At 59.9% G+C, this 16,861-nt stretch overlaps 1 protein-coding gene across 12 annotated transcripts in view; it reads left to right on the top strand.

Annotated features, from left to right (window-relative positions):
* Positions 1–16,861, top strand: part of RANBP3 (RAN binding protein 3) — a 52,454-nt gene that overhangs the window by 24,244 nt on the left and 11,349 nt on the right. For 3 of the 12 annotated variants that reach the window (XM_029916983.1, XM_029916982.1, XM_029916980.1), the window contains exons 3-9: positions 176–364; positions 8,102–8,138; positions 8,225–8,311; positions 10,000–10,071; positions 14,964–15,029; positions 15,756–15,848; positions 16,731–16,846. In XM_029916983.1, the coding sequence (XP_029772843.1) occupies positions 176–364; positions 8,102–8,138; positions 8,225–8,311; positions 10,000–10,071; positions 14,964–15,029; positions 15,756–15,848; positions 16,731–16,846 (660 nt within the window). Of the gene's footprint in view, positions 1–175; positions 365–964; positions 1,033–8,101; positions 8,139–8,224; positions 8,312–9,999; positions 10,072–14,963; positions 15,030–15,755; positions 15,849–16,730; positions 16,847–16,861 lie in introns of those variants that run through there. The other 9 variants (XM_029916987.1, XM_029916986.1, XM_029916985.1 and 6 more) reach the window with 6 other exon arrangements.

Here is a 16,861-nt window from a genome sequence, read left to right as displayed (position 1 = left end):
GAGGGCCACTTGCGTTGGGCAGAACACAGCAGCGTGTGCCAGGCATCTGGTCTCCCCCTCCCAGGCAGGGGCTGCTGAGGTCTGAGCGTCCCTAGCCCTTCGATCGCCGCCCACCCCTTGCCCCGTGTCGCAGCCTTGATTTACATTGAAGGAAAATTGTCTTTTTTGCTCCCAGTCCTCTGCAGAGCAAAAAGACTTGTCGGATTCGGGAGAGGAGCCTCGGGGGGAGGCTGAGGCCCCCCACCATGGCACGGGTCACCCCGAGTCAGCTGGTGAGCATGCCCTAGAGCCTCCTGCCCCCGCTAGCGCCTCAGCCAGCACTCCTGAAGCCCAGCTAACTCCTTTCCCGCGAGCACTGGCAGGGGTAAGTCCGCCTCCACCCAGCACCCCGTGGCCTGGGCTCCCAGCCCAGACCAGCCCCTTTCCCTTTGGGTTCCTCAGATCAGACCCTAAACCACAAGCAGCCATTCATAACTGAAAAGATGATCATGATCTTTGCAGCTCCCTTTAAGTCTTGCTGCCAAAAAGTCCAGAAAGATTGAGTCCCCTTTTCCACTGCAACTTTCTAAATGGGGGAATATCTATATATTCCCAGCAAGAAGCGAGTCCTGTTTCCTGAAAGAGACAGGAGGGGTCAAAAAAGGGACTGAGTAATGGGGTAGAAGCTTCCAAATCAAATTCGACCCCCTCGCTGTCCTTCCATTTTTCTTTCTCCTCTCCCTGAATTTGGGCATTCAAGTTCAGGGTCTCAGAAACACCAGTAGCCCCAGCGTCCTTGATCTAGAGGAAGAGGAGGTGTCTAAGGCAGACTGGTTTGCAAGACCGATTGTGTTTGGACTGTGGTTAGTGTGAACTGCTTGTCTCCAATCAAAGCAGGAAGAAGAAAAGACTCTTCCTTTGAATCCAGAGGGAACCCCTTGAGCCCTTTATCTTTGTATTGGGAAGGCTTTTGAAGATTATAGGTGGAGAAGATTGTGAACTCTCGAGAACAAGAAATGTCTTGAGTGTTTGGAGGTTGATAAAATGGGAAAGGTAAACTTCACCCTACGTTCAGGATTGGAAGCTCCTCGTGGGTACCTAAGCCCCCCATTCTCGTGGCAGGAAAAATGACCTTTAAGGAAACGAGGGACCCTGCTGTGCACACCAGACGCTGAGCAGCGGGCCAGGGCATCACAGCCCCTGACCTTTAGTGATCCCTTGTGTCACCATTGTTCTTAAGGAAATCTTGAAAGTTCAGTTACAGCCACCAAGTCCTGGGACACACAGGAAGAAGTGATACTCAGCAAAGGTGAGGTCGGAGGCCGATTTGGACACTTTGGAGGAGTCCGTGTGTGGTGGAAGAAGAAGAAACAGTGTTTACTGTGTGTTGGGCAGGAGTGACAGGGGCAGTCCCTCATGGCGTACATGTGGGTTTGGGCCCAGTAAAGATTCCAGGCGGGCGGCACCCGCCCCACAGGGCTCCAGGGATGCAGCCCCCACGGGCGGGCACAGAGCTGACAGAGCAAGAATCAGGAGGTGATCGCTTTTTCGGTTTGGGGCCCAGCAGCTCCTGGAACCTTCTCCTGAGCAGGTATTATGAGTTATTGTGCCTTCAGCCTTTGCAAGCACAGGAAACCGTGTTCTCGGTTCCCTGAGAACAGATGACCTTCGTGTGGGTCTGCCAGGAGGCTCTGGGGCCCCGTGCTGCCGCCTGGTGTGAACAGCACAGCTCACAGGGCCGCCTGTCACTGAAGGGGCTGAGGGCTTTCAGTTGAGAGTAGCAGATACGTAGGTCACAGAGGTGGGGTCGCAGCTGCTGGTCCTCCAGAGGCACACAGGCTGCTGTGGGCCCCTGACTAATGCCCATCTGGGAAGACGGGGTGGGGGGCGGGGTTCTCACCTTCTGCCTGCGGCCTGGCCGATGGGACTGGACTTCTCAGTTCTTTGACTTTGGGTCAGAGGCTCTATTCCCAAGAAATTCAAACCATCCCCAGCCTGGCCATGCAAGCTCAAGTGTTAACAGTAGGAAACCTCAAGACGGGTTGTGGGTCACCGTGGGAGGAGGTCAGGGCGGGGGGGGGAGCCGTAGATGAGCATAGCAGCGACGGCTACATGCATGACACACACGTGTGCTTGTCTGTTCGGTTTAGCATTCGTAACTCTGGGAGTCCCCGGTCCTATCAGAAGTCCTGTCACGGCCACCTTTGCATCATCTGGTGGTTGCTCTGAGCGGGGCTTGCTCCTCTGGGTTCGCAGCACAGAAAACTCTGGCTTGATGCCAGTGGCTCCCATTAACTGGCTTTCTCTAGTGATTGGGCTTGTTCAAGGCAGAGGAAACTTCTACTAGGCCAATTAGGGGATAAATCAAAGCAGACGGAACCGATCCCAGCTTCCTCCCGGGCTGAGATGTCCCCCCGGCTGGCTAGGACTGGTTGCTCTCGCACCCGAATAGATTTGGATCCTGCCCCGTGCACAACACTGGAGTTCAGGAAGCCGCCACCCTGGCCCCGCTGGTCCCATCCGTCACGTTTAGTCTGGCCGTCACTGCATGACCCCTCAAGGAGACGTAGAGCAGAGAGCTCTCTGTAATAAATAGCGGCTCGCCGCACCGTTGCTTGCAGAGGGCCCGCGACTCTGGCCGTCTGAGCCTCAATACCGGGAACAAGCCTCTATATATCAGCCTTCCTGGCTCTGGGAAGACAGCTCGGAGAAGACCAAACCACATCCAGATTCAGTTCTCCGGTCCGGAGAACGCAGGCAGCTCTTAGCACAGACTCTGAGTCTGGCTTGAGTCTCCTGGACCGACGGTCGGAGCCAAGGCCCTGCTGAGCCTGCAATGTGTTTATTAGACCCACCAGGAAGCTTAGGTCCTGGAACCAGACCCCTGGCTGCACGGCTTCCCTCCTCTTCCAGCTTCTGCGTGGGATTTGACCCTCAGTCCACCCGCCCGACATTCAGACCGCGGGAGGCCACGATGCTTTTTCCTTCTTCAGTGTCTGCCTTTTTGGTGGGAGGTTCTGAGCGGGTCACCCCAGGTGCAGAGTAAACAGCCCGAGACCGGGCTGTCCGCAGGCCCCTCCCTTGGTTGGTTCTGCATCCCGGGCGCCCCACTTTCCTGCAGCTACACCCACCCGGGCTTTCTAAGCAGTCAGTCCACCCTGGAATCTTGAGCCTGGGCAAGCCACATAGTGTCTGGCATAGTCTTGTTTTGCAGCCTTTTCTGGGAAGTCAGGAGGCAGTGCTGCCTCTCCCTGTGTGTCAGCTTCTGAGACGGCGGCCGGCTCCGTTCCTGCCCCTGGGGCTGGCCTGGCACCTTTGTCCTGCTCGAGGCCACACCAGGCAGCCTCAGGAGAGCCGGGTTTTTAGGGATGGGGCGGGGGGTGGATCCTTGATAAACATAATGATCATAATCTTCCCTGTTTCATCCTTTACAAAGAACTGAAGCTTCCCACATCTACAGTCCAGGGTCCTGGCCCATCTGTTTTGTCCTGGGCAAGAGGGATGTGCACACCTCACAGAACGAGCCGCTCCCCCGAGGTCCCCGTGGTTCTGAGGGGAGAGCTGCCGCCCCTGTGACCCTTCCCACCCGCCCACGGCGGGCACCACCGTGGGGCCCTTCTTCTGTGAGCGCACTCCGCCCATTGACACTTCCTGACACCAGGGAAACGAATTGAAGGGTTCTCTCTGGGCTGCTTTCTTTTCTGCCTCCTCATGTAAGTGTTGACTTGGGATATGTCCGGCATGGTGTCCCACGCGGGCGCTGACCCCAGGGTCCCCTAGGTGTCCTCCCGAATCCCCTCATCCTCACAGAGGGGAGTTCTGGTGTGGGAGGAGGCAGAGGAGGAGATGAGACTTCACACCTGCTGCTGCCCTGGCCCCTCCCCATGGACGATCCTGGGGCCTGCTCTCAGCGTCCCCATGGCCGTGGCTCCTGAGCTTCGGATGCGCGGTCCTGGGCTCTGAGGAGCTCAGCCGCGGGGCCCGGCCCCGTCCGTGCTCCAAGCGCTGTTCTCAGCTGACCCGACTGCCTCTTCCGTGGCTGGGGCGAGGGGTGGCCCCTGGTGGCCAGGCTGCTATGCTGGCGGAAAGTGTGCGTGGAGACCATGTCGGCCTCATTTGGGGCCAGGGCTGGCTTGATGGGGTTGCTCTGCTCCAGACCTTTCCATGTTTGGGGAGAAGACAGCGTGAGACAGCCAGACTGCGAGGTCAGACCTGCGGCGCAGTGCGGGGGGGCGGGGAGGCATCAGGCCTCTCCTCACGCGGGCAGCTGTTGAGGGTTTCTGGAAGAGTTGACATATCCAAAGGCAAGGCGAAATTACTTCCTTACACGTTATCTTGTTTCTTTGCACTAGTTCCTATTGAGAAGAGTTGCTGGCATCAGTTTCCTTCCTGCTTCTGAGTTGGCTAGTTCAGATCCCACAGGAGGTTCCAGCAGCTTCTGGGAGGTTCTTCCTGGAGGGGGAATCTCCTGTGTTGTCTTCCCCTGGCCTTGGCCTCTTAGCTTTTCCAGGACCAAGAAGCCAGTCACATGCCTCTTAGAAGAGATTTGAGGTGTGGGTTGGAGGGTCTAGACACTTCTGAATCTTGTCTGGCCAGGCACCTTCTCTTCTTCAGGTCACCGAAGGGCTGTGACCAACTCAGCTTCGTTTGTTGACGAGTACACGCCGAGCACCCTTCGTGCACAGCCCCCGGGCTGTGGCGTGCTGAGCTGTGGGCAGAACAGCCCGACGGGCACTTTAGATCCTTCCCAGCTGGTACCCAGGCGGCAGAGGCGGAACAAGCTGTGGGCGGGGTGGCGAGGAGCAGCTTCCGCTCACAAGCCTGGCTTCCCCTGGAGGAGGGTTCCCCCGGAAGGAGGCCTCGCTGAGCAGGAGCCACAGGGAGCCGTCCCAGGCCCGGGGGCGGCCCACACAGGAGCCCTGAGGTGGGAACGGTGTGGGCAGGTTGAGGAAACAGGAAGGACCGGGAACCTGCAGCAGGACAGCAAGGAGGGCCCATGGGGGGCGGACAGCAGGGGGACCTGGAGGCCTCCGTGCTCGGTCTGGGCGCACTTCTGGGGGCTTCCTAGCATCCATCACGCCCTCCGATTCCTGAGAGATTTGGGGTGCTTGTGGCATAGGTAAAAAAAGTTTGGTGTCACTAAAAACCCCAAAATACACAAAGCAAAAACTGACAGAACTGAAGGGAGAATTCAGATCCGGTCGTGTTGGAGGGACCCACGCCCCCGTTGAGCAGTCCACAGGGCTCCGGGAGGGCTCAGAGAGCACTCCGTCTGGCTGGCCCGACAGGCCCCTGCCCCAGAGAACATTCCAGACGGTGCTGTGCTGCAGAGTCCCCGGGACGCTCTCCGGGGACAGACCACCTGCTGGGCCGCAGAACAAGGGTCAGTGAGCTGGAGACACTGAAATCTCAGCTTCTGTTTCAAGCATTATGGAGTGACATCGGAAGTCCGCACTCGGGGAAACAAACTAGATGGGAGAGGGAGGTTTGTACGGAGGCCTCTGGGCATGGAGCTGCTGGAGGGCCACCCTTTTCAGCTGCTGAGGAAACAGGAAGCTGGCGCGTGACCAGCTGTCTGGACTGCTGACCAGGCCAGGGGCCACTCTTCTGCATGTAATGCAGGGACACATGCCTTGATGGCTTCTCGGAGGCCCGCAGGCACCTGCGACTTGTGTCCCTTCACCGAACAAATGCCAGGCGAGCTCCCACTGTGTGCTGAGTGCCAGCGCCCTCCTGGGCTCGAGCTGGTGGGGGTCGCACAGTCAGCTGAGAGGTGCAGAGAGGTGCAGGGGGCAGCGAGGCCACAGGCCCGGGGTGGGCATGCGCGGGCTGTCAGGTGAGGAGCCAGGGACAAGGGAGCAGGGCCAGAGGGGGGCGCATTTCCAGATCCCAGAAGTCGCTCTGTGGAAGTGACAGATCCCACAGGGTCCGAGAGGCTGCCTCATGTGGGTGTACAGCCAGAACGTGTAGTGAAGGACAGGAGAGAAGTGCCAGGAGCCACAGGACCAGACCTGGGAGCGGGCCGGCCGCGGCAAAGGGACAGGAAGGAGGTACCCGGGAGTCCGCCCCTCAGTGACGTCACCCGAGGAAGGGGATGGTCCTGGGAGAAAAGGCCTGCCGTGCCGCATTGTCAGACGGCACCCAGTGCTTCGTCCTGGGGCCCGGGGCCAGCTTCTTAACTCCCCAGCCCCGTCCCCCGCCCTGACACTTCATCTGGCTGCCCCCGGGACGTGGTCTCGTCTGGACCCTTGTCACACAAGGGCGTCACTCCCAGTGGATGCAAGCCTGCTGGGGGAGCCCCGCCTTGGCCGGGGGTCGGGTCGGGCTGAGCGCCGCTTCACCCCTTCAGTCTCCCTGCGGGGCCGGTGCTGGCGCCCCCATTTCCCAAGCAAGGAAACAGAAGCCTGGGCAAGTGACCCCGTCTGCTCGAGGTGTGCCTTTAGGAAGTGTCAGAGCTGGGGGGACGTAAGGTCTGCAGGCCTTCCAGAGGGGTGGGGCTCTTCAGGCTCTCTTCCGGTGCTCGTGCGCCCGTGTGGGCCCCTCGGGGGTTTCGTCCTGCTGGGGACCCGGTGGTGCTGTGGGGCGTGTTGCATGACGAGGGCGTCGTTTACTGAGCGCCCTGGTGGACGGGACAGCAGTCATCCTGGCCCTTCCCGGAGGCGGGCAGCGAGCGCTTAGAAGCCCAGGCTTGCACTTCTTTTTCTTTTTTTTTTTAATATTTTATTTGTTTCTGAGGGAGAGAGAGAGAGAGAGAGAGAGAGAGAGAGAGAGAGAGAATGAGCAGGGGAGGGGCAGAAAGAGGGAGATACAGAATCCGAAGATGGGCTCCAGGCTCTGAGCTGTCAGCACAGAGCCCGACGCAGGGCTCAAACCCACAAACACGAGATCACGACCTGAGCCAAAGTCAGACACTCAACTGACTGAGCCCCCCAGGCGCCCCCAGGCTTGCATTTCTGACCCCAGCCCACGTTGTCGGCTCACACAGGAGGACAGAGTGCAGGCTGGGATCCTCTCCTCTCCCTGTCCCTTAGGAGGGGTCCACAAACTCCAGGCCTCTGTCTACAAGCTAAGATGGCGGAATATACACGTGGCCCAAGATGCTAAAAAAGTCCTCTGTGGCCCTTTACAGGGAAAGTGGCGCCCAGGGCTCCAGCCAGTGCTCACAGCCCATTATGGACGTAATTTGAGGCAGTCGCTGCGTCGCCACCTGCCCTGCGGCGCAGAGCACTTTCCCAGGCGCGCCTCATCTAATCCCTAACAGCTCCTCCAGCCAGGTGGTCCTCCTTTGGCTAGACTTGACCCCTTGGGGCTTTTCTGAAAATAAGAAAATTGGCTTCCCTGCTCGCTCCCACGTTCAGTGCCCTGGGAGGAGTGACACACACTCAGCCAGAGCATCTGCTTCTGGCTGCTGCTTTCGGAGGAGTCACACGTCTCTGAGAAAGGCTGTCTGGAGGGGATGGAGATTATCTGGGGTTGGGAGTGGGGCTCCTCCGAGGCCTCCGGATGGCTAGTTGTGAACGTTCCGAACCTCGAGGTTGTTGAGGATATTTTTGAGCCTCCTTCTGTCCTCGCTGGTGATTCCTTGGTGGGTCGTGTGGCTTGCCGAGTTGTTCTGCTCGCTCTACATCGGGCTCGGGCCCCAGGCATCGCCTTCTCTGTCGCTCTGGACCAGCAGCAAGCCGGGGCGGGGAATGGTGGCCTCTGCGACCCCGTGTTAGGCGGCCGCTGTAGCCAGCCCGCCGCCCTCCAGAGTGGAGCGGTCGCTTGCCAGCTCTTGGCAAAGTGAATATCGGCCGCTGTGCTTGACTCGGGGGCTGGCACGCAGTTAGCTGTGACCCGTGGAGAGACAAAGACATCGATCTTTGTGCAGTAAATGTGTTAGCAGCTGTTAGGAGGACTCCTCGGCCCATGGCCTGGCAGGGCAGACACAGAATGTTCTTGGGGGGATTTTTGAGACTAACGTTAGGTTGAAAGTCAGAAAGTCGGTGACTTGGGTGCCTGAGCCCGGGGAGTTGGCCCTCAGCACCGCGTCTCAGGGCACGCTCACTGCGGGACTCCCAGGCCGCTGGGCGCGGGCCAGCCTGGCCCTCTCTCACCGCCCTGCCGTGTGCTCTCATTTCAGAGGCCAGCTGGAGGCTCCAGCCCTGAAGGTGGAGAAGGTGAGGAACTCTCTAGAACGTCTCCTCCTCTTTGGTTGTAAAAGTGAAAGCAACCTAACTTTCTCCTCCTTCCTCATTTTCTGTAGATTCTGACCGAGAAGATGGAAATTACTGCCCCCCCGTCAAGCGAGAAAGAACATCTTCTTTAACCCAGTTCCCACCGTCACAGTCAGGTAACCGTTGCAGACCGTTCCCAAGTGGCGGGAGTGTCCAGGCTCCCCTCTGACGTCTCCGGCACCGCCCGGACCCACTGAGAATCCATCTCTGAGGCTCAGTGTCTGTCTGGAATGAGGCGGAGGCGCCCCCACTCCGGAATCAGTGACCCGGAAGTGTGTGACCTAGTGGGACTGAAAGAAGACGCCCCAGGGAATAGTCCCCGTAAAGGAGGGGAAGGACCGTCAGTCCTGCCCAGAGGTGAGGCAGTGACTGTGCACTGAAGACCTAGGAAGCGGGATGTAGCGTGTCCTCCTGACCCTTCCGCCACGTGCCTAGGGCCTGGCTGTGTGGTCGAGAAGCCCAGACGTGCACACACACGGTACACAACGAACCAGGTGGCCCCGGAAGACGCTTTGGTGATAGAGCGCCGTGAGCCCCCAGAGGAGATGGGCTTGGGGGGCCCTTGAAGGGTGGAGGTGGCTGGGCCCCAGGGCCTGGACGGAGACCGGAGCAGGAAAGAGGGCGTTGCCCAGGGTAGAGAGAGATGCTGGGGCCACTTGGTGGGGCTTCTGTGAGCCTGGGGCCAGCCCTGCAGATTCAAGGCGAGACGCAGCCTCAGGACTTGCCCTCCCCCCGCATCTTGACTTGGTCCCCCCAGTGTCATCCATGTTCTCAGTCTTGGCATCCCAGTGCAGACTCAAGAGATGCGTGTGTATTTAGAGAGGGTCTGCAGTGACCTGACTTGGCACCCGTTCCTGGGAGGTCTGTGGAGAGCACTTTATAACTGCGAACCCAAGGACGTGGCTCTGGGAGAACAGGGACCCCTCGGCAGGGGGGGCTCTGCTCACAGGACTAGCGGGCGTCCGGGAAGGGGACTGTGTGAGTGTCCTTTCGAGATCCCCCCTGAAACGCTGCACCCCCCACCTGTTTGCTGGGATGCACGTATTCCAGACCTGGCCACACCCTTTCCCGGGAGAGCGCGAGGCCCCGGGGGGAGGCGCCGCCGCTTGCAGCACGGGCGTGAGGAGGCCGTCCAGGCTTCCGGAGACCTGCTCGGCTCGCTCCTTGCCTGGGCGCCCTCGGGCTTCCCGGCGATGGAGGGTATTCCCTGGCGTTCGCCGTGCCCGGCGGAGCCACGCTCTGTGGCAGGAGGCGCCGCAGTGGAGAGGAGAGGCGGTTTGTGCTGTGGCCATAGGCTGCGGGGGACAAAGGACAACCAGATGCCTCCCCTCTGCTCTGGCACGGGGCCCGGGAAATAGGTCTCAGTCACCGCGGGTGGGAACTCGGAGGCCGTTGTCGGTGCCGTGCGCTCCGGTTCTGTAGCTGCGTCCCGTCCGCCCAGAGAGCTCTTCAGCTCCGAGGCCATCGTGTTCCTGCCGGGCCCGCACCCCGGGCGGCGGTCAAGAAGTGTAAAGTCAAATCCTAAACAGGCTGAGGCTTGGAGCGTCTAGTTGATTATGCTGCCCTCCTGGCTGCCCACACGGGGGCCCAGGGTGCCAAGGAAAAGCCAGGGGCATGAGGACAAGACAGGCGGCCACAGCAGACCACAGCATCTACAGGCCTGGTTTATAACGCCGCGCCCCCGGCGGTGGGGCGTGGAGGCTGAGTCTTCAGGTGGGAGAGGTGGCCCGTTGCGTGGGTTCCCCGCCTACTCACACTGTGTTTCCTCTTGTTCCCTGCCCTGCCCGCACCTCCTTGTCGACAGTATCAAAAAACAATGTTTTTATGCCATCAACCTTCTGCGAGCCGTCTGCAGGCAATTCTGACTCAGAACCAGGTGAGCCCCCTGCCCCTCGCCTTTACTGCCCTGCCCTGGGGGTTTTCCTGGGATGAAAAGCAGCTGATACCGTAAAATAAGATCTTAAACGGGAATGGGCCGTTTGAAAACCGGATTCTTCTTCAGTTCTTAAATGTTTTCCCAAATCTTCAGCTCCCAGGTTTAGAATCCAGTGCGAGGCCAGCTTCATAAGCCCTTAATTTTTTTTGTTTCTGCGAGGAGGGCCTGGTCCCAAGGAGTCTAACGTTTTGTTGTTTTCTGGTTTGGTTTGGTTTGGTTTTCAAAAACAAAAAGCACCTCTACATCAGTTACTTGTTTTCCAAGGTTTTTACACAAGTCATAATTTGCATTGTTTTTGTTTTTTTGTTTTTTAAGGCAAATGGGAAATACATAGGGTCAAAGAATCTGGCCATCCCTCTCCCTTCCCCCCTAAGGTAACCAACCGCTGTGAGGCCGATGGAATTTTCCAGACCCCTTTTCTGTGCACTAGACTCTCCCACTAATCGGTGTGACTTAGACGTGTTCAGATAGAGATGTAAGCGTACTCAGTCACAGCTCTGAGCCTTGAGGGAAGAGCTTGCCGCCCCCCCGCCCCCCGGACCAGGGAGCCTGCCTTTTTTGGTCCCTCGCTAGAGACCCAACTCCAGGATTTCCTGAACGTTTTTCCCACGTGGCTGAAATGCCTCATAAAAGATTTAATGAGCAAGTTCAACCACCCGAATTCCGTAACCCGACCTGCCTTATATAAATTCACTGCCGACTTCAAAAGCATCACAAGACGAGTCGGACTCTGGCACGAGGACAGTGTTTTTATAACTTAGAGGATTGATTCACTAGCACCATTTCACACAACTGAACTCGTTGGGGCTCGAAAGGCAGACTGTTTTGACCCCTCACCAGCTCCTGAAGAGGAGTGTGGTGTTTAGGCGGCCCTGGGAATACCTGGGGGTCCGCTTCGCAAGAGCACAGTCTCTGTTAGGGGCGATGCGGGCCGCCGCGGGTCTAGATGGCCGGGCGCTGGCACTTTCCGTTCCCAGTCTCACAGTCCCTTCCGAGGCCTGGGAGTGATGGCCTCTCGCCCTCTCTTTCCCGCAAAGCCTTCATCCTGCAGCATCGATGGCAGGGCCACCCCAAGAAAAGAGGGTTCCCAGGCCTGCCGAGGGCCCCGACGCAGCCTTGCTCCTGGCACCTGACGGCAGGGTGGCCGACGCCCCTCGGCTTGCCCAGCGGTCCCACAGAGCAGGCTGCCTCTGTCCTCGCCTGCCTGCCTTTCTTCTGTTTTTTAGCTTTGATTTGGGGGGAGGGGTGCAGATTTTAAACTTAGGGAAGAATTTTGTAAAGCACTTCTGTATCCCTTTGCCCATTCGATTTCCCCCGGTCGCCCCACTGGTGTCCTTCACAGCAGAGGGACCAAATGCGGATCACGCACCACGTCTCTTTCCATCTGGAACACTTCCTCATTCCTCCCTTGACTTTTATGGCCGAGAAGATGACGGGCCTGACACGTTGGAGAAGTTTTTCTCTAGGTTCGTCCAGGGATTCCTGGTGACTCCCCCAGGTGTGCACATGGGGGCTGACCAGCACAGAGGTGACGCTGTGTTCTGCCCGGCGCCCCGTCACTGAGACCCTCCGAGACCCTGGGAGAGCCCACTTCTGTCACTCCCCCAGCGTCGGCATCCGTGCGTGCTCTCGCGATCGGGTTAGTGCTTACGCCGGTGACCGATCAGAGCGGGCCTTTCTGCCCTGGCTGTCGGTGGCGCGCTCGGGTGGCGTGCTGTGGGAGAGGGCGTCCCTTCCGCCCACCTAGGCCTGAGTCACTGTGTTGGGGCAGAGCGCGTGGATTCCTCCTTTAGGTCGCGGGCTACGTTCTGTCGTTCTTGGTGTGGAATTTACCCATCCGTCCCAGATTTGACCAGGAGTGCCGCCACCGGGGGTGCCACCACGCAGGCCTCTGGGTCCTTTGTCATGGCTCCTAATTTTACGCGGTTTTCTTTCTGTCCTAACGAGAGGCTCCAGGCTCGTCGAGTCTGTTCTTCTCAGAGGGGTTCTTCCTAGTGGAGGGAGCGTGGTCTCCAGAGACCAAGATCTGGGTCTCGGCAAGCTTACCGCCACTGGACTGTCACTGCGCCTGGGCTGCCTCGGTGCCCAGAGACGGGGATGCACACCCGTGCCCGGGTGCTTACACGAGCGTGTGCTTACACGCCTTTCTCTGTAGCTGTCTGCGTGTGTGGGTAACCCTAGGCCCACGCGTGCCTCCAGTCCAGCACCAACAGGGTTCAGCGGAGGCTCCCTGCTTCGAATTTCTCCCTCTTTCTTTTTTTTCTAAGTTTATTTAATTTTCGAGAGTGTGTGAGCTGGGGAGGGGCAGAGACAGAGGGAGAGAAAGAATCCCAAGCAGGCTCCACGCTGTCAACGTGGAGCCCCGAAGTAGGGCTTGAACCCACGGACTGTAACATCATGACCTGAGCCAAAACCAACAGTCGGACGCTTAACTGATGAGCCCCCCGGGCGCCCCTCCCTCTTTCTGACAGTACCCCAGTGCCCCTCCTCACACCCTGTCCACGCCAAGCACCCCACCCCCTGTGCCTGCCTCCTCTTAGCGTCTTCTCGGCCTCTGGCACACAGCAAGTTACAGCTCCCTCAGGGCCGAGCGTCGCCTGCCTCCCCCGTCCCGGGTCCTCCAGAGGCGGGGCGGGAGGCACCCTCGAAGCCGCTCGCTTTAGATGCGCTCGGAGGAGGGCAGCGACCTCTCTGCCCGGGGAGCCCGCCGAGGGCACGAGTGACCCTGCCCCGTGTGTGAGGGCTCTGGCTCATCAGGCCACGCCTCTTCGTTGTGCCCTGACCACGTCGCCGGGAGAGGGAGCTTCTTGAAGCCATGAGAAGAGAGCATGTCTGTTCTGGTGGAGATGGGGCCTGCTGGCGGGCCTCAACCGCCCCGTGAGCACAGCTCCCTGTGGCCTTGGGCTCCTGTCCCCACTCCTCGGTTGCCGTCACAGGGGTGGCACGCCTTGTCTGTCGTCCGCTGGGTGCAGCATTCGGTGTGATTTCTTGTGCGGCTGCGAGGCCCAGTGCCAGTGGAGGCTGAGGGACAGCCATCATCCGGGCCTGAGGCACCGCTGGGCGGCCTGTGGTGCCGCTGGATGGCCAGCTGCCGCCGCGCAGCCCCGCACAGGGCAGGGAGGCGGGGCTTGGTCGGGGGCCCCAGGGGAAGCATTGCGGAGCCAGCAGTAAGGGCTCCTAACTCTTCCCTCAACTGTGAACTTCATCTTGGAACTTCATTATTCGTCTTCGGAATAATACCGAGCTGGGGGGATGTGTCTTCCCTCCCGAAGAGGAGCGTCTGGCCACGTGTCTTCCCTGCATCTGGGGTGTCTGACTCTAGTGCGTGTGGCTTGTGTGACCCCACCAGTGGGAGAGGCCCCGGCCCCAGCAGCACGGGCTCCAGGAAGCCTGCCGGACCCGGCTCCCCGTGCTAACTAGCAGTGAGCGTCTGTAATCCTGCCTTTGCCCGAGGGGAGCAGCCGGCTCCCCCACGTGCCGCCAGCGGGAGGAGGGTGTCCTCCCCTTCCGAGTTCCAGCTCGAGTTCCGGCTCGGCCTGGCGAGGCCCGCGGGCGCCGCAGCGTGCAGCTGGCTGGGGTCTCGCGCACCCGCAGAGCGCAGCCGCCACACGATTAGTTTTAGATGGTTCCGTCACCCCAGAAAGAAACCCCGACCCCGTTGGCAGGCAGTCACCACCCCTCCCCCCGCCCCTGGCAACCAAGAATCTACTTTCTGTCTCTGTGGATTTGCCTGTTCTGGATGTTTCCTATAAATAGAATCACCCACTACGTGACCTCCTGAGACGTCTTTCCACTCGCCTGTCCTTACTGTCCCCCAGCGGCGTCGTGTGGTCCAGGCTACTCCATGCAGTGTCCTCTCCGGTGCTGCTGCAAGGGGGACTGTCTTCTTTCCTTCGTTTCTGGGTGTTCATTGCTAGCGCACAGATACATACCACTGATTTTCGTGTATTGATCTTGTTCCCTACAACTTGACGAGGGCTTCTTCTGATGAGTCGGACCTTCGCACAAAAGCGAGGCTGCCTCCGGGGGCCCCGAATGCCGCTGTGCCTATGCTGCCCCAGGGACAGACCTTCATGCTGACCCTCCTGGTGAGGCACATCAGACTGTCCCCACTTCCTGCCCCTTAGGACATGAGCAGAGTCCACAGCATGCACAGATCGAGGGGTCTGTGTGGACCAGTCCCCAGCTGCAACCGGGCTTTGAGCGTCTCCCTGCTTCCTTCCTCTTCTTGCTCCTGGGCCTTCCAGAGTTCTCAGGAAGCGGTGAGGTGAAGCTCTCCAGACACATCCGGAAAGGGAGCATGCCCGCCGTCTGCCACCTTTGATCTTTCACCACAGAAAACGTGTCTCATTTCCCCGACGTGTGCTGGAGGTGCAGAGGCATTCTCCGCCCAGACGGAGACACGGGTCTGAGAAGCGGAGACAGGCCCCAGAGACTGTGATGGGGCAGCTCCCTGACATTCTCCAGGGCCCGTGAGCCCAGCACAGCTCCTGGCAAGCGGCCGGGTGCGGTGGCCCGGGCGTGGACCAGCCTTGCCCACTCTGTCACTTTGTCTCCACCTTCAACAGCCCCTGGTCATTGGTTGGCAGCCCCCTGCCTTACCCCACCCCCCACCCCACCCCCCGCCTTGTCGAGGCTGTTGCCTCGTGACCTTGGCGGTTGGGCCAGGCTTCCGTGTTTCTGTTTTAGCTTGGAAGCATCTCCCTGGTTCTCCAGCTCCTGCCTGCTGACGCCCAGACCACAGTCTTCCCGTGCCCTTGACCGTCTGCGCTTCGCCACCATCCCCAGCCCCTAAGCAGTCCTGCTTTTTACCTTTTCTCTTGTGCTTGTAGAGGAAAAGAGCAGCGGGTTCCGGTTGAAGCCGCCAACGTTGATCCACGGCCAGGCGCCCAGTGCAGGTAGGTGCCCGCCCCTGAGGACACTGGAAGCCCCTTCTTGCCCCCTTCCTGCTTCTGCGCCCCGTCTGCTTGCACGGCTGCCGGAGGCGGCCTGGCTGGCTGCTCCAGGCTCCGCCCGCGCTCCGGGTTACTTACCTGGTGTGTGAGCACTGGAAAGTCCCTTTAAAGGGCCCATCAGATTAGGGGACATTGTCCCACCTGGGAGCCCTCCGCCACCTGAGGGGGGTGGGCATGAGGGAGCAGACTTGGCTCGGTGTGGGGCATCAGGGGTCTGTGCCCTGCTGTGCTCTGTTGGTTGAGGCGGTGTCTCCAGAGCGCCCCGGCCCCAGGTGCCAGAGTGGCCCCGACCCCGTGGCTGCCGCTGGGGAACAGGGCCTGGCAGCGGGGCGGACTTGGAAGCATTCTCTTGCGGTTCTTGCCCCGCTGGGGTTTGGCAGAGGGGTTTTCTCAGTGTGGCATTTTGAAAAACAGGTGCAAAGGGCGTTTTTATGTGAGTCCGAGCAGAGTCCCAAACCCTGCGGGCCTGTCTGCGGCTCTCTGCTCCACTTCGCCATCTCTGCCTGACCCTTTAGCCCGGCACTCGAGGACAGTGGCCCTGTGCTTCCCCCGTAACGTCACTGTCCTCCCCTGATTCACTTCCGTAAAGCCCCCTGAGAGCCGTTGCGGGGCTGTGCGTTTCCGCCCACGAGCACCAAGGGCCCCGGGCAAGCCGACCTCTGTCCTCAGGTCTGCCGAGCCAGAAGCCCAAGGAGCAGCAGCGGACTGTGCTTCGCCCGGCAGTGCTGCAGGCCCCGCAGCCGAAGGCTCTGCCACAGACGGGTAAGGGGCGGCCGTGTCCCCACCGAGGGGACTTCAGCCACTTGTGCCAAGTGCGCCCCAGAACAGAGAGAGGGCTGGGGAAGCAAGCCTTCAAATCCCTGCTGAGCTCAGGGAAGGCGGAGAGAGGTGCCATCTCCCTGCGGCCCCGGGCCCTGGGGACAGCCGGCCACGACGTGCCCCGTCACGCGCCGGCCTGCTCCCGAGCGTCTGGGCCTCTGCCCCGGCTGCCTCGGAGACTCGCGTCACTTGGGTTACGTGTGCAGTGTGCTCTGACCTGCCACCACAGCCCCTAACTCGTAAGCCACCTCCCCACCACCTCCCCACAGGGGCGGCCTGCGGTTAACCCGCGGTTTGTTCATGTAAATGAGCTTTTCTTGTCCTCCTTTTGGTCTTCCCTGTAATTCAAAAATCGTCATCAGAAGCAACCCAGCATCCCCCAGGAGGGACATAGGATTTCTGAAGAGTCTCAGCGGGAAGGTGTTCTCCCGTGATGCTGAAGAGTCAGCCAGATCTGGAGCTGTGAGCGTCAGGGGATCCCGCCGTTTCAGGGGCAGAGATGCAGAGAACAAAGATGCTAGGAGTAAAACTTTACGAGGCTCATAACTGCCCCTTCAACGTGTGTTCTTTTCTCTGTTGTACCTGAGTGTTGCTTCTGAGTACACTGAAAGTTCACACGGGTTCATGTGGAATAAGCCCTAAGCTGTTCTCGCCCCTGTGAGGCTCTAGTTCGGGGGTGGTTGGTTTTTAGTGAGGACTGGTGATTTCCAGTGCTGACGCCAGATCCTGCCCTTTGCCAAAAGAAGGGCGCCGTCCGCATAGGCGGTGGAAGGAGCGCCGGGGCTGCGCCGCCTCCCTGACCCACGCTGTCCCTCTCTCCCGCAGTCCCCAGCAGCGGCACCAACGGGCTCAGCACCCCGGCGGACTGCACGGGGGCCGCGGCGGCCCCCTCGCCCGACACCCCCGCACGGAGGAGTCCTGACGAGGCGCCAGCCCCTGAGGTGCGTGTGTGCCGG

The sequence above is a fragment of the Suricata suricatta genome, chromosome 12 (genome assembly GCF_006229205.1).
Source record: "Suricata suricatta isolate VVHF042 chromosome 12, meerkat_22Aug2017_6uvM2_HiC, whole genome shotgun sequence".
Lineage (NCBI taxonomy): Eukaryota > Metazoa > Chordata > Mammalia > Carnivora > Herpestidae > Suricata > Suricata suricatta.
This window is presented reverse-complemented; position numbering and strand designations above follow the sequence as displayed.